This window comes from Heterodontus francisci, chromosome 1, assembly GCF_036365525.1.
Source record: "Heterodontus francisci isolate sHetFra1 chromosome 1, sHetFra1.hap1, whole genome shotgun sequence".
Lineage (NCBI taxonomy): Eukaryota > Metazoa > Chordata > Chondrichthyes > Heterodontiformes > Heterodontidae > Heterodontus > Heterodontus francisci.
The window spans coordinates 99,499,973-99,525,212 of record NC_090371.1 but is presented as its reverse complement, the minus strand read 5'-3'; the positions used below and the strand labels follow the sequence as shown (position 1 = coordinate 99,525,212).

The 25,240-nt window shown below is 42.4% G+C and overlaps 1 protein-coding gene across 3 annotated transcripts in view; it reads right to left on the bottom strand.

Moving 5' to 3' along the window:
• map3k1 (mitogen-activated protein kinase kinase kinase 1, E3 ubiquitin protein ligase) overlaps nt 1–23,546 on the bottom strand; it is a 158,934-nt gene extending 135,388 nt beyond the window's left edge. Inside the window, exon 1 of one of the 3 annotated variants that reach the window (XM_068033488.1) lies at nt 23,364–23,546. Coding sequence is in view for 1 of the 3 variants with exons in the window: in XM_068033478.1 (XP_067889579.1) it covers nt 22,809–23,158 (350 nt within the window). In the remaining 2 variants the exon portion in view is untranslated. The other 2 variants (XM_068033478.1, XM_068033497.1) reach the window with 2 other exon arrangements.
• Between the last annotated feature and the right edge of the window lie 1,694 nt (nt 23,547–25,240).

Below are 25,240 nucleotides of genomic sequence, written 5' to 3'. Positions count from 1 at the left end.
GGCTAATCATCTACCTCAACACCACTTTCCCGTGTTATCCCCGTATCTCGATATCATTAGTGTCCAGATATCTATCCATTTCGGTCTTGAACATGCTCAATGATTGAGTTTCCACAGCCTTCTGGGGAGAATTCCAAAGATTCACTACCCGAAGAAAGAAATTTCTCCTCATCTCATTCTTAAATGGCCAACCCCTTATTCTGAGACTATGTCCCCTGATTCTAGAATCACCAGTCAGAAACATCCTATCTACATCCACTCTATCACACCCTGTAAGAATTTTTTACGTTTCAGTGAGATCATCTTATTTTTTCTTCAAATCTCTAGAGAATACAGGCCCAAGTTTCCTCAATCTCTCCTCGTAGGACAATCCCTCCATCCCAGGGTAAAGTCTGGTGAACCTCCGTTGCACTCCCTCTATGGCTTTTAGGTGACTCATGAACAAGGACACTCAGGTCCCTTTGGACATCAACACTTCCCAACCTCTCCCCATTTAAGAAATGCTGTCTCTTTTTTTCTACCAAAGTGGATAACTTCACACTTATTCACAGCAGCTTTAACAAGGTATATGTCATGGCAAAAGGCAAGCATCAACAATCGCATCCTGGATGGAATGCTCGAGCAGGTCTGGCACTTCCTGTGCAAATCAACATTCGCAACAATCATTCTGATGAAATCAAAGTACCGCTCGCAACTGCTGGACAAAAACCTAGATTGTGTCATGTCTGAAATTCCTGCAAGAATTCAGAACTTTAAGTTTCACCATTGAATGGTGGTAGATATTGTGTAAGACGCATTTACTAACATTCGTGCATGCGGCTAGTCAGTGATTTCTGTTGGACAACGCTGACTTCACTTTCTAGATCCAAGTCACCCAAGGAAATAAAATCTACAGATTGGAAATCTAGTTCATTTCTGTGCCACACGTCTTCTTCACATTTGCCAATATTTTCAGAAGTATGTAATTTGTTTGATACAGGCTCCAAACATCCAGAATCTCAGAATTGTTACAGCACAGGAGGCCATTCGGCCCATCGTGTTTGCACCAGCTCTCCAAGTGTTCAATTCACTCGGTGCCATTCCCCTGCCTTCTCCCCCCATAACCCTGCACATTCTTCCTTTTCAGCTGATAATCCAATTCCCTTTTGAATGCCTCAATTGAACCTGCCTCCACCACATTCTCTGGCAGTGCATGCCAGATCCGAACCACTCAATGCGTGAAAAAGTTTTCATGTCGCCATTGCTTCTCTTGCTAATTATCTTAAATCTGTGCCCTCTCATTCTTGATCCTTTCATGAGTGGGAACAGTTTTTCCCCATCTACTCTGCCCAAACCCCTCATGATTTTGAATACCTCTAACAAATCTCCTCTCAGCCTTCTCTTCTCCAAGGAAAACAGTCCCAACTTCTCCACAATAACTTCATAAATGAAGTTTCTCATCCCTGGAACCATTCTCGTGAATCTTTTCTGCACTCTTTCCAACACCTTCCCATCTTTCCTTAAATACACCCACAAGAAATGGACACAATACTGCAGTTGAGGCAGAACTAGTGTCTTATACAAGTTTAACATAACCTCCTTGCTCTTGTACTTTATGCCCCTATTAATAAAGCTTGGGATACTGTATGCTTTATTAATTGTTCCTCAACCTATCCTGCCACCTTCAATGACTTATGCACATAAACACCTAGGTCCCACTGCTCCAGCACCTTTAGAATTGTACCTTTTATTTTATATTGTCCTTCCGTGTTCTTCCTACCAAAATGAATCACTTCAAGTTTGTCTGCATTGAACTTCATCTGCCACCTGTCTGCCCATTCCACCAACCTATGTCCTTTTGAAGTTCCACATTATCTTCCTTACAGTTTCACACAATGCTTCCAAGTTTCGTATCATCCGCAAATGGATGGGAGAAAGGAAAAGAAAAATGTTTTATAAAAATTAAAAACTTTAATGTGCAGAAAGCACATTACTAAAATATTTACACGGAGATCACTATGTTCAGAATCTTGGTATACAAATACTGTGATAAATTTACATGTAAACTCTAATCTGCTTCATCTAATACTTGTAGCAATGTTAATTTAACAAATTAGAGGAGATGCGAGACATTTCATGATATGAAACAGCTGAGGCTCTCATTTAACAAAAAGGTTGCTATCCCAACAAAAAAATTTAAAAATGCATAGGAACATGCAGTTAAATAGCAAACAATAAAGAACCACACCTGGAATTTGCTTAATCTGAGATTACAACTTGGTTCAATAAAGTACTTCATTAAAATTTAGACACTGGATTCTGTATAATGCTTCTAAAACATTAGCTGAAATAAGGTTTGTCAGTGAGCAGTGGCTCAGTTGTAAAAACAAGCTGTGTTTTTAAAGAACAAGTCTGTCCATTTGTGTTTCCTCTACAGCTGCAGGGCAAAGAAATGCATCAATTCAATCAGACATGCAATGTTCTCAATTGTTTCAATGAGCACAAACCCCTGCAATAATGCAACATAGCCTGTTTCCTATCCAACACATTCACTTACAGTACTACTCTTTTATATGCCAAAGGATTACAAAATGCAAAGATTTAAACCAAATACCCCATGGGGAATCAGCAACAGTAAACAAGAGTACTGAACTATTTTGCGAATGCCTTTTAATTTTAGAAGTACTGTTTAGGCTGCATATACCCCTTAAAGAATTTTTTTTTCTTTACATTAAAATGATCCAGTTAACAAATATTCAGCTTAAAAAGAACATCCTCAGTCACCAACACAAAAGTTAGAATTGAGGTGAAAATTAAAGCAATCTTTTAAACTTAAGATCAAGTACAAACATACAAGCAGCTTCTTTTTTTTTGAATGGCACAACTTACAGCACCAGTGAACATCACTACAGTGGTGGAACATGGGTTTACCCACATTGCCACTGATCCTGATCAGTTTAACTTGGGAAAAGTAAGCTACTTATATATTGAAAGGCTCCACGTGGATGTACTTTGAATATATATGGTATGCCCCATTACAATCAAAAACTTATGCTGTTCTTAACAGATGTCCAACAGGGTGACTGTAGAGGCCAAGTAACAAAGCAAGGAGATTTCTTAATTTTCTTTCTAGCCAAATGGGAAACATTTAAAAAATGCATTTTTGACTTAGCTAAAAATAGTAATGAGACAAAATAGGCAAGCCAAAGTTGACTTACAAGGCCAAGAGCACTACACCATTTAATAATGCACAATGTATTATTCCGTTAATGAGATGCAAACATGCAACTAGTTGTGACCATTAACAACTTTACCTTTACTGTAGAGGACACTTCAAAGATGACGAAAGGGCTAGCAGCTTTAGTGTGATAGCTTGGAGAGACAACCACCCTTTTGGTCTCAAAGGTGAATTTTCAGGAGACTTGTAAAAGATTCATGAGTGGTAGGGACAGGGAGTTGTTTACAGATGGAGTTCCAGAGGGTATGTGCAGTATGCAAATTTACTGGAATTAGAGGCAGTGAAGCTGAGGATATGGTCAGAAAATTGTATTAACGTAATCAAAAGCTCAGGTGGTGATGAGGTTGAGCTTAGACGGAAGACTAAGCAAGGACAGGAGGGTACAGATCTCAATAGGATATGGGACAAGGGAAATTTAGGTGGAGGTTAAAATTGTTAGAGGTGAGATGCAAAAGCTCAGGTAAGAGACTTCAAGTGAAAATAACCACATGGACCACAATGGCCTTTTCCAGTTTTGTGCATTCCTATGAGTTGCTGTGCGGTTTTGGACGAAAGAGAATGCATTAGGAACAGGAAGAATTTTGAAGTGAAAGGAGGTATTTGAATGAAAAAATAGTTCCAGAGGAACAAGGGGAGAGGCCAAGACAGTCACATGCTCGGGTAGGAAGTCGGAGGAAAAATAAATCTGAGCAGTGTAGCTTCACTAAAAAACAAAAAGTTACTGGCTGTCAGATTTTGACAATTCTGGATGCAAAGATTGTTGACCCTTCATGGAGAAAGTCTAAATCCTACACTCAATTGAAAAACAAGAGGTAATGATTCTTTGGCAGATCCTGACGTCAAGTAGATGTCAGGTGTCACATTTCTTCAGCACATTTTCACGCATGACACCCGAAGTGTGATTAACATGCATCAAAACCAAGAACTCAAGATACAGCAGCTTGACTTCATGAAGTAACACCAGTATACATGCACTCTTCCTTCAAAATGCCCACACTCAGCTTTTCACACATTACTAGAAGAAAGGAAAGAGTTAACTGCAGTCATCGTTCTAATTTAGAAAAACAGGGCAACCAACTTGTGCATAGCAAGATCCCACAAACAGCCATTAAATAAATGCTCAGATAATCTGTTTTAGTGGTATTGAGGAGAAAGCTCCTGTTCTTCAAATAGTGTCATGGGATCTACTGCGTCCACCCAAGGTAGCATACAGGACCTTGGTTAAACACCTCATCTGAGCAACAGCACCTGACACTTAGTATTGTACTAAAGTATCAGTCTAGATTAAATGCTCAAGGTGAGAGAGAGAGAGTGAGGGCACCAAACCAAGACCGATACCGATTTAAACATCTCCTCTATGGAGCAAGCGCTGGCTCTCAATAATGGTACGTACTGTAATTTGTACACATTAAAATCTTCAAAACAAATATCACTAACAAAATGCTACCATGGATCTGGTCTGAAATCAAATCGCTGAGAATCAAAGAGACCTAGAAACTTAATTTTGCAGTTCTAACCTACTTAAGTAATATTTGCCTAAAAATGATACATAACAATTGAGGTTTGAAAAGTTTTTTTTTATTCATTCTTGGGATGTGAGCATCACTGGCTAGGCCAGCATTTATTGCCCAACCCTAATTGCCCTTAAGATGGTGGTGGTGAACCGCCTTCCTCAACTGCTACAGTCCTTGGGGTGTAGGTACACCCACAGTGCTGTTAGGAAGGGAGTTCCAGGATTTTGACCCTGTGACAGTGAAGGAACAGCGATATAGTTCCAAGTCAGAATGGTTAGATTCTCTCTTGCTTGAGATGGTCATTGCCTGGCACATGCCATCTGACCACTGCACATTTTGCCAACACACAATTTAGGCCACAGCACAAAACACTGCATGCCAACTTAAAATTAGTTTCATTCTAAAACTGGAATACTAGATTTTCGTCTAATCAAAATAAATGAAAGTTACCAAAAGCTACAAAAATTTCCAAGCAGCATTTTACAGAAACAGAAGGATCTTTCTGATGGAATGTCAACTTGAATTAACCACTTACACTTCAGAATACTACCTTCCCAGCATTCGAAACTGACACTCTCTCTCTCGTCGCAAACCCCCCCCCCCACCCACAAAATAAAAACTATTGCCAACTATGGGACATTGGGGTCAGCATCAACACAGCTCTGCCTGTGTGATTACATAGAAGTGCAGAGCAAGCACTCCCCTCCCCTGGGCAGCTAATTTTCAAAAGTGTTAAACAGCAGGCAATTGAGTCAGCCTACCATTACTGAAACAAACACAGCTTTGCACTAACTGCAGATACACTATTCCTGGAGCAAACAGCAACCAATGCAAGATGGCCTATGGAGAGGTCTCACACCACTTGACACACTAGTTCATTCACAGGATTGGGTCAGACTCCCAGGTTATGCTACAAATTTTTATGTCCAATCTCACTCAAATTGCTTTGCATCAAAACAAAAAAAAGTACAATAAATATTATTAAACTTCACAAACCAGGTTACTCATTCACTGGATGCCAGAATAATGGGATTCTTTCAGATTCAGAGATGCTCTGTGCAAGCTAGTTATATAATAGACGATATAAACATCCTCTAATGACTGATATAGAATATCCAATAGTTTCAATTCTTTACTCAATGCCTTGTTAATCCAAGAAAACAGACCTACAATTCACAAAATTAGCCATTTTCATCTAATTCCGTCAAGGTGTACACACACGCACGGTGTGTGAAGTAGTTTCAGCTCATCACTGCCACTAAATTGTGAGGTGCAAGTTAGTGTTCAGGTCCACGCCAACTTCGAAGCACAGTAAAAATCCATGCTGTTTAGGTAACTAACACTCACCTTTGAAAGTGGACTATTTGTTGCAATTACGCAGCGTAGTATCAGGAAGAGACCCACCTGTTTCCCTGCAGCACAAACTGACACATATGTTTTTAAATCTGGTCACACCACCTTAACTCCACCCAGGATACACATTACTGGCAAACCAACATAACTTTTGCATTTAGTGCAGACAACAGTGCTGTTAGGAAGGGAGTGCCAGGAATTTGACCCAGCGACAGGTGAAGGAACGGTGACATAGTTCCAAGTCAGGATAGTGTGTGGCTTGGCGGGGAATTTGCAGATGGTGGTCTTCCCATGCATCTGCTGTTCTTGTCCTTCCAGGGTGGTAGTCGCGGATTTGGAAGATGCGGTCAAAGGAGCCTTGGTGACTTGCTGCAGTGTATCTTGTAGATGGTACACACAGCTGCCACTATGCATCGGTGGTGAAGGAAGTGAATGTTGAAGGTGGTGAATGAGGTGCCAATCAAGCGGGCTGCTTTGTCCTGGATGGTGCCGAGCTTCTTGAGTGTTGCTGGAGCTGCACCCATCCAGACAAGTGAACAGTATTCCATCACAGTCCTGATTTGTGCCTCGTAGATGGTGGACAGGCTTTGGGAAGTCAGGTGGTGAGTTACTTGCCACAGAATTCCCAGCCTCTGACCTGCTCTTGTAGCCATGGTATTTATATGGCTACTCCAGTTCAGTTTCTGGTCAATGGCAACCCCCAGGATGTTGATAGTGGGGGATTCAGCGATGGTAATGCCACTGGATGTCAAGGGATGATGATTAGATTCCCACTTGTTTGAGTTGGTCATTCCCTGGCACTTAAATGGCAAGTAACATTTCATGCCCCATATCAGCCAAGCCTGGATATCGTCCAGGTCTTGCTGCATTTTCTACACTGACTGCTTCAGTATCTGAGGAGTCGCAAATGGTGCTGAACATTGTGCAATCATCAGCGAACATCCCCACTTCTGACCTTATGATTGAAGGAAGGTCATTGAAGGAGCTGAAGATAGTTACGCCTAGAATACAACCCTGAGGAACTCCCGCAGTGATGTCCTGGGACTGAGATGATTGACCTCCAAAAACCACAACCATCTCCCTTTGCACGAAGTATGACTCCAACCAGCGGAATACTTTCCCCGATTCCCATTGACTTCAGTTTTGTTAGGGTTCCTTGATGCCAAACTTGGTGAAATGCTGCCTTGATGTCAAGGGCAGTCACTCTCACCTCACCGCTTGAGTTCAGCTCTTTTGTCAATGTTTGGATCAAGGTTGTAATGAGGTCAGGAGGTGAGCGGCCCTGGCGGAACCCAAATGGTACGCAGTGAGCAGGTTATTGCCGAGTAAGTGCCACTTGATAGCACTGTCATTGACCTCTTCCATTACTTTGATGATCGAGAGTAGACGGATATGGTGGTAACTGGCCGGGTTGGATTTGTCCTGCTTTTTGTGTACAGGACAATGTGGAAAATTGCCAGGTAGATGCCAGTGTTGTAGCCGTATTGGAACAGCTTGGCTAAGGGCACGGCTAGTTCTGGAGCATAGTCTTCAGTACTATTGCCGGAATGTTGTCAGGGCCTGTAGCCTTTACAGCATCCAGTTCCTTCAATCTTTTTTTTTTAATAAAAGAAATACAGCACTGAAACAGGCCCTTCAGCCCACCAAGTCTGTGCTGACCATCAAACACCCATTTATACTAATCCTGAGTTAATCCCATGTTCCTACCACATCCCCACCATCCTTTAATTCCCCTACATATACTAGGGGCAATTTACAATGGCCAATTTACCCATCAACCTGCAAGTCTTTGGCTGTGGGAGGAAACCGGAGCACCCGGCGAAAACCCACACGGTCAAAGGTAGAACTTGCAAACTCCGCACAGACAGTACCCAGAATCGAACCCAGGTCGCTGGAGCTGTGAGGCTGCGGTGCTAACCACTGCGCCACTGAGAGATCACGTGGAGTGAATTGGATTGGCTGAAGACTGGCAGCTGTGATGCCGGGGACCTCAGGAGGAGGCGGAGATGGATCATCCACTCGGCACATCTGGCTGAAGACTGTTGCAAATGCTTCAGCCGTGTCTTTTGCATGGAGGCGCTGGGCTCCCCCATCGTTGACGGCGGGGATATTTGTTGAGGATCCTCCTCCTGTTATCGTTTAATTGTTCACCATTCACATCTGGATGTGGCAGGACTGCAGAGTTTAGATCTGATCCATTGGTTGTGGGATCACGTAGCCCTGTCTACTGCATGCTGCATCTGCCGTTTGGCATGCAAGTAGTCCCATGTTGTAGCTTCACCAGGCCGACACCTCATTTTGAGGTATGCCTGGTGCTGCTTCTGGCATGCCCTCCTGCACTCTTCATTGAACCAGGATTGGTCCCCCAGCTCGATGATAATGCTAGAGTGGGGAATATGCCAGGTAAGAGCCTGCTACCGACCCGAACCCGACAACGTGTCGGGTTTGGGTCGGGTCAGGCCCCACTTCTGGGCTCGGGTCGGGCTGGACACACACGGTAAGTGCTCTACCGTTAAGTATTAAAAACAAAATAAATTTAAAAATTAGCTGAGCTGGGAGTCTGGGACGAAACGGAGTCTGCGCAGTGAGCGAGTGACGTCACTATGATGTCATCACGCATGCACTGCAGCTTCATGGAGCTTCACAGTCGGAAGGTAAGTAAAGGGATAGTTGGGTCGGGCCGAGTGGGGCCAGGCTCGGGGCGAAATTGGAGGGACTCAAGTCCGCTGTGGATCGGTCAGGTTCGGGTCGGGTTCTCTTTCCCAACCCGAGCAGTCATTTAATGCCAGGCCATGGGGTTGCAGATTGTGGTTGAATACAAATTATGCTGCTGAGGGCCCACAGTGCCTCATTGATGCCCAATTTTGAGTTGCTAGATCTGTTCAAAATCTATCCCATTTAGCAAAGAGGTAGTGCCACACACGATGGAGCGTATTCTCAATGTGAAGACGGGACTTTGTCTCCACAAGGACTCTGCAGTGGTCACTCCTACCAATACTGCCATGGACAGGTAGATTGGTGAGGACAAGGTCAAGTAGGTTTTTCCTTCTTGTTGGTTCCCTCACCACCTGCCGCAGACCCAGTCTATCAGCTATGTCCTTCAGGACTCTGCCAGCTCGGTCAGTAGTGGTGCTACCGAGCAACTCTTGGTGATGGACACTGAAGCCCCCCATCCACAGTACATTTCGCACCCTCGCTACCCTTAGTGCTTCTTCCAATTGGTGTTTAAAATGGAGAAGAACTGGTTCATCAGCCGAGGCGGGGGCAGTAGGTAATCAGCAGGTGGTTTCCTTACTCATGTTTGACCTGATGCCATGAGACTTCGTGGGGTCCGGAATCAATGCTGAGGACTCCCAGGGCAACTCCCTCCCAACTGTATACCACCATGTCTGGTGGGTCTGTCCCACTGGCTGTTGCTTTACTAGTCCGTGGAACAGCTCTTCCAATTTTGGCACATGCCCCCATATGTTAGTAAGGAGGACTTTGCAGGGTTGACAGGGATGGGTTTGCCACTGTCGTTCCCAGTGCTTAGGTCAATGCCGGGTGGTCCATCCAGTTTCATTCCTTTTCTTACACTCTGTAGCGTTTTAATACAACCGAGTGGCTTGGTAGGCCTTTTCAGAGGGCATTTAAGAGTCAACCACATTGCTGTGGGTCTAAAGTTACATGTAGGCCAGATCAGGTCAGGACAGCAGATTTCATTCCCTAAAAAGGACATTAGTGAACCAGATGGGTTTTTAGCAGTTTCATGATTAATGACACTAGCATTTTATTCCATATTTATTAATTGAATAACAGTGGTTATTATCCCTCTACAAGATCACCTTTTGAAAGGAGGTGCCTGAAAGGTGAAGAGTACAGGTATCTTGTCTTTCTGCATAACTTGGATCCCTGACACGAGGGATGCACCTTGTTTAATCTCTGCACTATTTTGAGCACTTGAAGTTTATCTGGTTTGTTGGCGACCAGAACCATGTATTTAGCCTGACACTGTGCAGTTTAATCCTGCCTTTCTATTGGCTTTATTATTCACTTCTCCATAATAGTTGAACATCCAAGGTGCAGTATTGTACTGTTTACATTCAAGTACTTCACAACATAGGAAAAACACCTGTCCTTTTTAAAAGAAAAGTGGCAGTAATCCAAATGCATGAATAAGTTGTTTGCCTTTTACCAGCAGTAAAGAAATTATGTGCTACAAACGATCGTGGCAGAATCACGAGCTTATACAACATGTATTTTAGAACTGCTTCAGCACAATTAAAATTACCAAGAACTTCCTGTCATAAGGAAGAGGAAAAATGAATACAGAAGGCCATGCACCGACAAGAAAATTAGTACCTGGCTTGGAACAAACAGTTACATGTGATGTGAAGAGTGACAGTACCTCTATGTGGTAGTTATGCATCTGGGAGGAATCTCTAAATGGCTAGTGGTTGGTTTTATAGCAATGTCGTCCAAGACATTTTCTATTCAAATTGGTGCATGTAGCTGTGGTGACTTTAAATTCTTTGGCCTCCTTGTCTTGAGAGACAATGGGTAAGCGCCTGGAGATGGTCAGTGGTTTGTGCAGCAGCGCCTGGAGTGGCTATAAAGGCCAATTCTAGAGTGACAGACACTTCCACAGGTGCTACAGATAAAATTGGTTGTCAGGGCTGTTACACAGTTGGCTCTCTCCTTGCGCTTCTGTCTTTTTTCCTGCCAACTGCTAAGTCTCTTCAACTCGCCACGCTTTAGCCCCTCCTTTATTGCTCTCCGCCAGCTCTGGCGATCGCTGGCAACTGACTCCCACGACTTGTGATCAATGTCACAGGACTTCAGTTTGCAGACGTCTTTAAAGCGGAGCCATGGACGGCCGGTGGGTCTGGTACCAGTGACGAGCTCGCTGTACAATGTGTCCTTGGGGATCCTGCCATCTTCCATGCGGTTCACATGGCCAAGCCATCTCAGGCGCCGCTGGCTTAGTAGGGTGTATATGCTGGGGATGTTGGCCGCCTCGAGGACTTCTGTGTTGGAGATACAGTCCTGCCACCTGATGCCAAGGATTCTCCGGAAGCAGTGAAGATGGAATGAATTGAGACGTCGCTCTTGGCTGACATACGTTGTCCAGGACTCGCTGCCATTGGGCAAGGTACTGAGGACACAGGCTTGATACACTCGGACTTTTGTGTTCTGTGTCAGTGCGCCATTTTCCCACACTCCCTTGGCCAGTCTGGACATAGCAGAGGAAGCCTTTCCCATGCACTTGTTTAATTCTGCATCGAGAGACAGGTTACTGGTGATAGTTGAGCCTAGGTAGGTGAACTCTTGAACCACATCCAGAGTGTGGTTGCCGATATTGATAGATGGGGCATTTCTGACGTCCTGTCCCATGATGTTCATTTTCTTGAGGCTGATGGTTAGGCCAAATTCATTGCAGGCAGCCGCAAACCTGTCGATGAGTCTCTGCAGACACTCTTCAGTGCGAGATGTTAATGCAGCATCGTCAGCAAAGAGGAGTTCCCTAATGAGGACTTTCCGTACTTTGGTCTTCGCTTTTAGACGGGCAAGGTTGAACACCTGCCACCTGATCTTGTGCGGAGCAAAATTCCCTCTTCTGAAGACTTGAATGCATGTGAGAGCAGCAGGGAGAATATGATCCCAAACAGTGTAGGTGCGAGAACACAGCCCTGTTTCACGCCACTCAGGATTGGAAAGGGGTCTGATGAGGCGCCGCTATGCTGATTCTGCCTTTCACACTGTCATGGAATTACTTTAAATTAATGTAGCGGTAACCACATTCACCAATTTGAATAGAAAACGTCTTGTATGCACTCACACAATACAGGTAAACATATTTCATTTGTGTGTATTTACTTTGTAAACATCTACCATCATTCAGTAACCAAGCAAGCAAAGCACACAATGATCAGAAAACACATGCACACTCTGCTGTATATCCATTTTACCAATAAATGCACAAAAAGGTTAAAGCACACATTCATATGCTATTCTACTGCGTATTGAGGTCAATGCTCAAACTGTGTCGATTAGACATTATTTGCTGATTAGAAATGAAAATAGCCACAACTGGCACCCCAATTAGTCATGTGACTTATGGCTAACATTGCACACTACTGCTTTAGACAGACCTAAATGCAAGTATGCTCTTTGTATCTAATTGTCTAAGGATATCTCATTAGTGTAGCTTCAGGTGCAGCATTGAATGAGTACGAGGCACTCACTGGTGGTAGGAGTGGAAGAGTGCATGCAAATGGCAGTTAAAGAAGAGCCAATTAAGGAAAATGTTAGAATTGGGCATCAAAAACAAGAATGAAGATGCATAATTAAATACCTTTTAATAAATGATGGAAAATGAAAAAACAAGAGCCTTTGAAACTGTTCAATGGGCATTTCAGTCCATTGGTAGTTAAAGATGGTTAAAATAAGGTATCAATTAAGGATTGGAAACCCAAGTGTAGCCACAAGGCACGGAATTCCAGTAGCCTTTGTATTTGATGGCTGCTAGAATACAACTGGTGCTACATAAGGCACTCATGAGCAGGGTAGCCCTCTGTGCCTTACGGGTCAGTGCTACAGCATTTCCCCAAGGAGGTAGAGCCAAGTTAAAGCAATGATGACCATTAATGGCCAATAGGTGAACCTGGCCTATGATGCATAGTAGCCACGTGTTCTTGTAGCAAATACACACTCTGCACCTGACTTTCTACTGAAGTGGAGTCGACGACAGTTCCGCATCATAGAACACCATTCAGTCCATCAAATCTGTACAAACCCCCTACTCTAACGTCACTCTCTCACTTGCTCTCCAACCCCTTTATCGGAGAAGGTAGCGTAGTGGTAATATCAACTAGTAATCTAGAGGCCCAGGCTAATGCCCTGGGTACATGGATTCAAATCCCACCATGGCAGCTGGTGGAATTTAAAATTCACTTAATAAATAAAAATCTGGAACTGAAAGCTTGTCTCAGTAATGGGGTCATGAAACTATCGATTGTCATAAAAATCCATCTGGTTCACTAATATCCTTTAGGGATGGAAATCTGCCATCCTTAACTGGTGTGGCCTATGTGTGACTCCAGGCCCACAGCAATGTGGCTGACTCTTAAATGCCCTCTGAAATGGCCTAGCAAGCCACTCAGCTGTCGAGGACAATTAGGGATGGGAAACAAATGCTGGCCTTGCTAGCGAGGCCCACATCCCATAAAATAATATTCTTTTTCATGTATACCACACTAACCTGAAACCCTTGTCAAAACAATATAATTTACCTGCAGAATATTTGCAATAGTCAAACAATACTCAGTAAGGTCTCTTTTGGTAAAGATGAAAAGATTATGGTGCTCTGTTCCATTCAAATTGCGAGCGACTTTGGTTAACAGGAAAATAAGGGCGTGGCCACATGTATTCCAGATCAAGAGCACTGTTTAGTTGTTCCGCATTCTGCATCAGAACTTCAGCTATGTTTTATTCTGATGGTAGGCTACAGACTTTTTCTGCCAACCCCATTCATCTAATGAAATCCAAGACATGTTACAACGCAATCTGTCTTTCAGGCTGCATTTCATCCATATTGAAAGCAACTGCATCCATTAAGATTAGCTTGAAGATCATGAGGTTTTGTCAACCCTACTGAAATTTTGCATACCATTCAGACACAGGAATTAGATGAGTTTTGTGTAGAATCTCTAATTTGTGACAGATCTTGTTTTGAAAATCAACTAGCCAAACTGCTTGCAGCACAAGCCAGATGTATGGCAGAAAGTACAGGATTGGATCCACACTCCTTCAGCCTATAAGTATATGCCCCATTCTACAAAATAATCACCGATTACCACAGCATAACTGTTCTTGGAAATGTAGTATAGCCTTCTCTGGAGGTTAGTTACAGCTGAAATAATTGATTGCTAGTGGCTGCTTGGTGTAGGCAATAGCTGTGTAGCTGTTGAAGTTTCCATTGCACCTGTTGAAAAAAAAAGTAATCAAAGTTCTTGGGTGTCATGCTTGCAGGCATGTTTGACCACACATACTATCAAGCTTGGCTGACCAGCCTAGCAAAACTTTTCAGGCAGTGCCACTGAAAGAACAGACTATGGAAGTATCTTTTGGCAACACTATAGTTAGCCAGGCTTTCAAATACCTTTGTGGTGACACTGGGTCTGCTATTCCCAACTCCTCTGGGACCAGGAGCCTCCACAAGCATCAACCGTCTCCCAAAGCAAGGTCAGGCCACCCCTATCTGCCACAGTCCTTAAAAAAGAAATTTACTTGTACCATTTAGATTAGTTACTACCACAATTGATTCCTTAGCAATGCCTATGGCATTTGCAAATTATGTCCTACATTTCTGAATTATGCAGTATGTCCCTGCCCCAAATGTATAGAAAACCCACCTGCCTGTCCAAGCAGCACATTTCTAGCATTGCTGGCCTCCACATCAATAGACTCAGATAAAGCGTAAAAGGGGTAGCTGGAGAGCAGAAAATACCAAGCAAAATGCGTCCATAGGATGAACAGCAATGAACTAGGTAAAAGCAGAATGTGCTGTTAAGAGCATGCAGTCATTGTGATGATGCTTGCACTGCATAATTTTACACCACTTTGTATTAATTTGAATCACAAGCCAACTTCTGCCGTTTATGCTACTAAATCCAGATCCTTTATTGCAACATACGCTTATAGACCCAGAAAAATCAGTCTCCCAGAATGGGTTAAAAGCAAGGCAATGTAAAATCTAATTCAGTTCTACAAAACAGGCATTCTACTATTGAATACAATTCCTCAACATAGGCAATTAGATTTCTTAGAAGTTTTAATAGGTTCTGTTCCTTTGGGGCTTTCCTCCAGTGAGAATCGTATTTTTTTTTCCTCCCACCACTACACATACAAGCGGTCTGGAAAATGTTTACTTTTTTTTTACTTACAGTCATGAGAGAATATTTGCAGCATTTAAAAGGCTCTGGTGATACAAGCTAACATTTGAAAATATCCTCCAAATCTCAAATATATCTACCTTCAAATAAAATCCGAATGCTCTTGCTGGTATCACACCACCCCCTTATGTTAGCCACATGAAAACAAGCCATCAAAGCTTAAATGTTTTGTAAAGAATTTGAAGCTCATGTAGTTTTGTGATATTTTATATTGTTGAGTATAAGCTGCTGTCAATTTCTCTCAAAGAAAATCAAAAATCACAGTTAACCTCAAATATTTCATTGTCTCAGTTAATGAATGCTCTTTTATGCCTGGAGCCAGAGATCAGAATCATCCCTGGCCTGTCATTTGTTGCTTTACTAGAGGTTGCACCCGGGGAATGCAAAATGTTACAAATTAACCTCAGGTAACCCTGGACTGAGAAAAAGAACAGCTGGCATCCCCAACCCTAATCACTGTTCAGTTGCCCTTGCTGGAAAGTGTAGCTTTACAGAGATTTTTTTTTAAAACTTTAGAATCGGCTGTGATACGACTGTGATAAAATAACCAGCATTACTAATTTACTTCAGGCAGTTCTGAAGAAGGGTCTCTGATCTGAAACGTTAACTCCGCTTCTCTGCACAGATGCTGCCAGACCTGCTGAGTTTTTCCAGTTTTTATTAATGAAAAATGGCTACTTGGGTAAAGTACCAGATGGCTGCCAGCTCCTGTGGAACCATCCCTCAGCAAGATTCAACACTTCTTTTTGTTGGCGGGGGTGGTGGTAAGTGGTGGAAAACACAGAATTAGAAGTCCATTGAAAGAGATCATACTGAATGATTTGCTCCATGACAAAATCTCACTGGCGAAACAGATGTGAAATACTATACAACAGTGTTGTTTGAAATCTAGTATTTTAACATTTGTTTTTAAAATGCTGCAATTAATCAAGATTTAAAAAACTGTCAGGATGCTCATACTAAGCATACACCATAAAACAGATTTGATTTAATTTTACTTTGCAATATATTGAGACGAGGACACTAATTATCACACTTGGCCGTGTGTGGCTTAACTGTACAGCAATACACTAGTATTCCTCTTCCTCCTTCCACTACTATAGGCAATTCTGTATCAACCTATATGGAACTGTAGTATAATTCTAAGAATCACATGTAATCTACTCCATTGGTGTGAAATGGATTATTTTGCAATCTCTGCAGGCAGAGGATAGCTAGATAATTAATGGTGGGAGTGCATGGGCAGAACTAAGGCTAGATCATGAAAGATTAGAATGTGGTACAAAAATAAGGCAAGCAAATTAAACAAGGAAAAGCAGGAAAGGTGCATCAAAAAATAAAGTGCAAAATAAGCAGCAACAGTACATCAGAAAATCAGATACAGGTACCTACTACCATTACAGAAATTATAACAATTTTTTGGGGTATGCCATTTCTTAAAACTGTAAGAAAGCAAAGAGATCCGAAGGAGAATTGAGATAACCAAGACCAGCTTTGTCAGAAAGAAGGACTTGTTAACAAAGAAACTGACCCTGAATCTGAGGAAACAAATGCTGAGATGCTACATTTTGTCATCTATGTTGTACGCCTCGGAGACATGGACAACAAACAAAGACTATTGATAAGCTAAATGCATTAGAGATGTGGACATATTGGAAGATGTTCTGCATATCCTACGCCGACAGAAAGACTACTGAGGAAGTGCTGGAAATGGTTGGAGAAAAGAGGAAATTAGTGCATAACAAAGAAATTTACAATACTTCAATCACATCATTAGAGCAGAAGGTAGACAGACAATTATTGGAAGGAAAGATTGATGGAACATGTAGGAGAGGGAAGCAGAGAAGAAAATGGATGATAGATATAATGGACTGGATGCAGCTGACCTCTGGGAACAAGATGACACCAAACGAAGTAAGCAATGAGGAACAGAAAACTTCCAGATGAAAACGGAATTGCAGGACCACCCTCCTCCTCCCTTACTAATACACACCTCAGGAAATGTCAGACGACCAGTTTTTTTCCTCCCATTGATTTCCTAAGGAAATAGCAGGTGCTTTATGAAATATCCCTAGTTAAAAAACAGGTCATGCCAAAGATGAGATCTCTACAGAGGTTAACGAATTCCAAAATTCCATGATGAGAACAGCAATTGAGTAAATTTCAAGTACTGGGATTGTTTTACATATTGAACCATGTAGCATACAACAGATCTGTTAGAGCAGAGACACTGATTTCCTTAAGACTTAGAAACATCCAGTCTTCCTGGAAGACTCTTGCTCGGAGCAGTTATTGAAATCTACCCTGTCGAATGACTACATAGGGAGTACTACACATTTTTGTGATTATCCCTTTTCAGTAATAACTTGTGTTAAAACTGAAAGGCTTTTTTTTAATTCTTTCATGGGATGTGAGCATCACTGACAAGGCCAACATTTGCTGCCCATCCCTAATTGCTCGAGGTGGTGGTGGTGAGCTGCCTTCCTGAACCACTATAGTCCATCTGGTGTGAGTACACCCAGTGCTGTTAGGAAGGGAATGCCAGGATTTTGACCCAGCGACACTGAAGGAACGACGATATAGTTCCAAGTCAGGATGATGTGTGACTTGTATGCTAACTTGCAGATGGTGGCGTTCCCACACATCTGCTGCCCTTGTCCTTCTAGGTGGTAGAGGTCATAGGTTTGGAAGGTGCTGTTGAAGGAGGCTTGGCGAGTTGCTGCAGTGCATCGTGTATACGTGCGTCAGTGGTGGAGGGAGTGAATGTTGAAGGTGGTGAATGGGATGCCAATCAAGCAGGCTGTTTTGCCCTGGATGGCGTAAGCTTCTGGAGTGTCACTGCAGCTGCACTCATCCAGGAAAGTGGACAATGTTCCATCACACTCCTGACTTGTGCCTTGTAAGATGATGGACAGACTTTGGGGAGTTAGCAGGCGAGTTACTTGCAGCAGAATTCCCAGCCTCTGACTTTCTCCTGCAGCACAGTATTTATATGGCTAGTCCAGTTAAGTTTCTGGTCAATGGTAACCCCCCCAGGATATAGGTGGGGGATACGGCAATTGTAATGTTGTTGAATGTCAAGGGGAGATGGTTAGATCCTGTCTTGTTGGAGATGGTCATTGCCTAGCATTTGTGTGGTCATGCCAACAAGTTAACTGAATTATATCCTACAACACCCAACTCAACACCCAGTTACTGTTAGAGGTCAAATTGACTCTGCAAACAATAATATTCAGTAAATCCTTAGGGGAGAACACAAAGACTATTAAAAGGCTCCATAATAATTTTAAATCTCTTAGTTACAACTTAAATGCCAACTGCAGTTGTGCTTTTTCCCCACACTTGCTTTCAAATATCTCTTAATATGGAGAAAGTCATGAATAAAACAGTATTGAATTTCAGGAATGCTCCTGCTTTCTCTCTGGCTAATGCCATAATAAAGCTGTGCATAATTTCTATATTTGCTGAGAGAAAAAAAGGATGTTATAAATTATTTTGCACATTTACCAGGACTACTTCTACTCTCATTTAGAAGAAAAAAATCTCAGTTCTGACTTCTCACCAGCATTGGGTATGCGAGTAGTAGAATACATAAGATGACCACACTAAATCATTTCCTCCAGCAACTTCTACAGATGTTCACAAAGAAATGCTAAGTATGACTGCCCTAGAAATTATTACATTGCAAACTTTGTGATTGAATTGCTGTACTTGTGAATGCTTATAATAACCTGGCAATGCAAGAAATTTATGGGAAAATTATAGCCAGACCGATCAGGAGTTGTAATTAGTCTCTTGTAGAGGGCAGGCTGAAAATGTGTGAATCTCTAACTATTTGGCACAGATCTTTACCCAGCCTCACAGACACTAAATTCCATTTCACATATCCATTCACATACTTTTTTATATTATTTAAAAAGATGCAACTCAGTTAAATATGTTGCCAAAAGGTGGCATACCATGGAAGTCTGACAATCATTCTATGCATCAATACCCGTTCACCACAACCAAGGCATAAAATGATCAAGTCTATTAAAAGTATACATACTTATCTGAACTTCATGCCACAGATGAAACTAACCTTGCATGTGGTAACAAAAAGTTTACAAAAGCCAGTTATGTTAACTGAGTTTGCAAGTGACAAAAAACAATCGTGGGTCATAAACAAAAACTCCTGACAGTTAGATTTCCATGCTAAAACCCAGAACTGGAGTATAATACAAACTACAGATTATACTTGATAACTGTCAAAAAAATTTAACTGTCTTAGAGTCAAGCACAATGTAACTGAACATGTAGCATAGAGCCAGTTGTAATGCAGAGAGGCACCTGCAAATTTCCTTTCACACATCTGAATGTTGTATTTTTGTCTTTTTAAAGCCTGTCCAGTGACAGTGGACTTGCAAACTGTACAATCTTCACTACAATTCACAAGAAGTGGTGCTTTAGTTGTACAAAGCCTTGCTCAGACCTCATTTGGAGTACCATGTCCAGTTTTGGACACTGAACCGTAGCCCTGGAAGGGGTACATCACTGATTCACTAGAACGAGAACAGGGCTTAAAGAATTACGAGGACAGGTTCCATAGACATGGTTTTCATTCCCTTGGAGTACAGATGACTGAAGTGTGATTGAGATCTTTAAAATCATTTTGGGATTCAATAGCAAAGATAGAAGGAACTATTTCCTTGACTTTCTCCCCATTCAAGTATCAATTAATGCTGTACTGTTTTCATTTGTTGATCCACCAGTGAGCATGTTAGGCCTTGCAGAGTCTCAATCTGGCTGGCTGAGAAAATCTGGTTAACCACCAGATCTGGGGGTTGTCAAGCAGCATATTTGAAGCAGTGCAATAGTCAACTTGCCAGCAGTTCCGTTAATGGATTAACATTAATCCTTTAATTGACTGTGACATGCGTGATGCATCAGTGCCAGTCAATTCAGAGTATGCACTACTGGCTTTGCAAGTCAAAGGCCAATAGTTACTACAGTTAGACCCCAACCATAAATCAGGAGTTTCTACACCATTTCTAGCATAGCAATGTAAAAGAAAAGTCAACACTTTGCCAAAAATCAAATTAGCAGTTATGTAATTGTCATGGACCAATGTAGATGAACTGTTCAACAGAAATTTGAAATTATTTCTGACTTGTCGACAAGCAGTTAACAGAGGTGGTCGATGAAAACGTATAGCTTTCGTTTTGGGCCAGTTAATTCACTCCAAATTTGGCAGTTTCTTTGAATACAGCTAAGGACCTCAGCAGTTGGCCAGCTTAGCACAAGTTGATAAATGAGAATCGCCAGTCTAATATTCTCTCTGGAGATCACACATGAAGAATGTCTACTTGGGCATGGTGCTGGGGGGGGGGGCTGCCAGTCATAGGACCATACCTCAGCCCAAATCACTGCTTCCATAGAGGAAAAGAAGGGAGAGAGTCAGGACTAACAAATATATACTAATTTTGATTCCAGCATTTCTTGTTTTTATTACTAATTTTGGTTATCTAGTTTAAGGAAGAATGGCTTGGAAACTCCATCTGTTTGTCAGACAAAAAAGCAAATTGGATCAGACCAGCACGCTAAACAACTGAACATACTAACTGTATAGAATGATGGTCCCAGAATTTCAAAAATATTCATCGAACCAATGATGGCTGCGATCTGGACTTAGGTTTCTAAAACACTGTCCCCCGCTGTTTACAAGCATCAAAACAAGAGAAAGTTAAAAAAAAATTTGCTCAAGTTGCCATAAGAAAGCTTAAGACGACTGTTTGAAAACTCAAATACGTCTGTCAATTTTTTTTACTCAGATCATCTCAATTTCACCTTTAGAACTTTACCTCTCACTACCACCCACCCCCTGACCTTCCCAATCCAAAGAGTAGCATTACCAAGTAGAAACAAACTTGTAAAAAGCAGCAGACAGTAACAATCAGAAGCCAGGAACAGGCAATGTTTTATGAAAGCAACACTAACAAAAAGTCAAACCAAATTCCTTTTAAATTGACCAATCCATGCACCAAGTGCAGCACATGTAAAGTAAATTAAATGTTACAACATACGGTATGCTTGCTTTATTAAAAAGTAGACAAGTTTTTTCCTTATAATGATTGCCCGATAGTGACACAGTGATAAAACTGCCAGTAAATTATTCAATCTTATTTTGATGTTAGAAAACCAAACCACCACCCCCCTACTCCAACTACACTTCAGTTCTATAACTTAATTTGTGGAACTCAAGACTAATGTTCAAAATGTCTGGCTTTGAATTTTCCCAAAAAGTGTTTGGCTACATTTTTTAAATCAATTCCCAAAAGTTGTGATTAATTTAATGTAATACCCTCATGTATTAATCGGTACTGTAATTCCTTCTCTAAATCCTTCCACCCCACCCCTCCCCTCCCTCCTCTCTCTACTTTTAAAACCCTTCTTAAAACCTACAGTTAATATATTGTTTACTCCGTCCCCCAATACCTCCTTTCATTTACGCCTCTGAAGCACCATGGGACGTTTTTCCTCAGTTAAAGGCGCCGTATAAATGAAAGTTGCTGCAGTGATTATTTTAAATAATTACAGCTATTGGTAACAATTTACCAATACCACAGACTATCATTGATCTAAACTATCTCCTAAACTAGGATTAGGCAATTACAGTACTTGAACTCAAAACATAAAATACAATATATTACCTCACTCGCACACAGAACTTTCATCTGAAATATTAGTTATCATTTCAAATGCATGTGGCTCCAGGAATCGATGTGTATGCATAGACTCTGCGCTCTTCCACACAGAGATGCAAATGTAAAGACGCCTAGCGTCTGAAACCCAAAATATCAGGAAAAACGCGTGTCTCCGTTCACGTGCTATGAACAATCTACTCCGTTGCTGAAATTCGCAGGCGAAAACTCAACCTGTAACACGACTTACTCAAGTAGACAGATTTTGTTGAACGGGAAAAAAAATTGTTTGTTATGCCATTATTATCCAAGTTTGGTTGGTTGGTTGGTTGGTTGGTTGGTTGGGGGGGGGGGGGGGGGGGGTAGCCTACAGTAAATGGAGGATGAACTGTTCATTTGTCACTTAATCATTTGCAATGGCCCCAGGCTGCACCATCATAAAATGATAAAGTCTCGGAACACACGTACGGAACAATAACTTCTGAAGTCAACTTCAGGTACATCACTTCTGCCAAATTTCCAAATAAACATGGCTCAAACCGGACACAAACAACAGACATATATCCTTGCAGTGAATATATCAAAGAAGCAGAATGGTTGGCCCTTCACTAAAGATCAAACAGGATCATATGACGAAACAACAACCGACAACATATTCAAAATCTGTCCAGGAAACTGAGCTCAGCAGAGCAGGCACTTCTGAACAGACATATCTCCACCATAAAATAACAAAAACACCAAGCCTTCGATTTTAACAGAGAATCACATGTAGCTGCGCGAGTTGGCACAAGACTCGGACCGAGTTATAAACGCTGTTTACACTGAGACTGAATGCCTGTTTGAACCTGCAACAACGAGTACCGTGCCCCCAACCACGGAGCCCTCAGCCCCCCACACCACCCCGGAGCCCTCACCTCAACCACCCCCCCCCCAAACCCCTCAGCACCCCCGTCGTCACCACCCCCGGCCCGGGGTCCTCCCCACCCCATACTCAATACAATTCAGTTTTTAACCAGTTACAAACAATCCCATGTTCGGCCATTATAAATGAAGTTGCCAACGGTGTGGTTGGGGCTCACTGTAACCAGAGAAGAGAGGGGCAGCGCCTTACCTGAGGGGAGCTCCTATATCCATAAGGATGGCCCCGGCCGAGCCGCCATATCCATATCCCGCTGCCCCAGCCGTGCCGCTGGATTGCGCGGGCTGCTCAGCGCCGGGCTCGGCCCGGGGACACGGCTCCGGATTCAGCTCCTTCTCCACCGAGGCGTCGAAGTCGACGCTCTTGACTTTACGGAGGTGCTTCCTGTATAAGGCGAGCTGCCTCTGGGCCGAGCCTGGCTCTTCACTTGGCTCCGAGCTCTTACTGCTCCCGCCGCCGCGGGTCCCGGTACTGGTGCTGGTGCCGCCGCTATCCGCAGTAAACGCCGCCCGGCTCCCGGTCCCCGCTGCTGCCGCCGCCATTTTGTCCTGTTTCAGTTCATGGGCCCCAGTGTAATGGAGAGATGATCGGCCTCCTCCAGCAGCACAACCGGGCAGAGCTCCTCCTCACACCCGCCACAGAGACACGGAGAGTCGCTCAGTTTAAAAAAAACCCACCAGCCCCGCGGCCGCACTCACTCACATCCTCCCCTTTCCTCAGCCCAGCCCCGTTCCGCCCTCCTCTCACCGCCGTTAAACCGGGTTACCAGCCCAGCTCAGCCTCAATGACGCGGCCACGGTTAATAACATCACTCCGGGCGAGAGGCCGTGCTGCTGACTCCGACTCACTCAATGACCAACAGCCACACTGAGCCGGCTTCAATGTTATTTACACAAACTTCGCCTTTTCTTTTTCTCTCAAAAGTGCCGGAGGAGGAGCGGTTGAGCTTCTGAGTGCTGTCGGCCCGGCCCCATCCCTTATATGGACAAGCTTCCCTAGAGTTACCCTCACCCCACCACCACAGCTCCATGTTGGCCGGACACAGGAATCAATCGTGCAAAGCCTCCTGCGTGTCGGTCAGTCATTTCATTCATTCATTGAGGCGAAATGTCCTTCTAAACCATTGCGCAGAAATTTCCAACATTGAAAATGTTTGGTGCATGATAGATTCTATTAAGAAATGAGTTAATAAAGCTATTTCTATACTTTTGGGAAGGAGAGCTATAGGTATAGGTTGATTGAACTGTCAATGCCATAACTATACTTTTAAATATGCAGAATTAGTATATGATATGCCCTAACAGAAAGTGCTGGAAGTATATAGCTATAATAGCTTTTGTTCTTTCCCCCCTCCCTTTCCATATTTCTGAACTTGCATAAAACCTGTTACATCCGTAACTTTTTCCAATTCTAACGAATAGACATCAACCTGGAACGTTCGGTAACTCAGATGCAGAGTATTTCCAGCATATTCTGTTTTGATTTCAGTTTTTAATAGGGTAGTGGAAGAAAATTAAAAGGGTATGGGAAAAGGTCAGAGGAATTAGACTAAGTAGACAGCTCTAGCAGAGAGGCATAATGGTCTTATACTTCGAACTAAAACTCATGAAAACAAAGTGGAGGTAATGTTCACCTTCACCTGCTAGTTGTGGAGCTCACCCAAGCACTAAAGGTGAACATTCTCCTAGGATTAACTCCCCTAAGAGTAATGGGCAATTTTTCCACAGTGATTGGAAGTGGTTATTGGACTGGGTTTAGTTGTGAAGTTACTTCTGTTCACTGTGTATATGAATGATTTAGATAGAAGCCTAGAGGGAGTTATTTTGAAGTTTGCAGACAATACCAATATAAGAGCTATAGTTGCCTTTTTCAGAAAAGAAAGCTGTAACAGGACATTAAGGTAAAGGGATGAACTAATAAGTGGCAGATGGAATTAAATCTCAATTAAATGTGAGGTGATACATTTGGTTGAAGAAATAACATATTCTGAGGAATTAGGGGCACACATTTACTGGACTTTAAAGGCAGCACCTTAGGTTGAAAAAAACTAATGGAATTCTAGGTTTTAAAATCATAAAGTATAGAATATACACAACCCAATATAAAATCTTGAGATTTATTTCAGATTTCCAGCATCCACAGTATTTTGCTTTTATAAAATCTTGAGACGCCAGTTAGACTACTATGTGCAGTATTAAGCTCCACACTATAGAAATCACAGAGGCTTTAGAGAAGGTACAAGGCATATTACCAGGATGCTACATGGCATAGGGAAATGCAAAAACAAAGACAGATTTAAAAAGTGGGGAACTTTTTCATTTGAATGATTCTTAAAATATGAAAGGATAGGACAAGGTATTATAGAAGTAGACTGTACAGTTGAGAATCTAGAATACAGGGGCTTAGATATGATTAAATGTAAAAGATCTAACAGAGAACGAGAGAAGTTTCTTTGTAGAGTTGAGAGGCTGTCAGATTCACTTCCAGGGTTACTGATTGAGGCAGAAACTATGTTAACATTTAAGATTAGATTGGATAGGTGGATGTAGGGAAAGGGTTATGGGAACAGATGGGGAAAGCTGATTAGGAAGATTTTCTTGCATGGAGGATAGGTTGGGACAAAT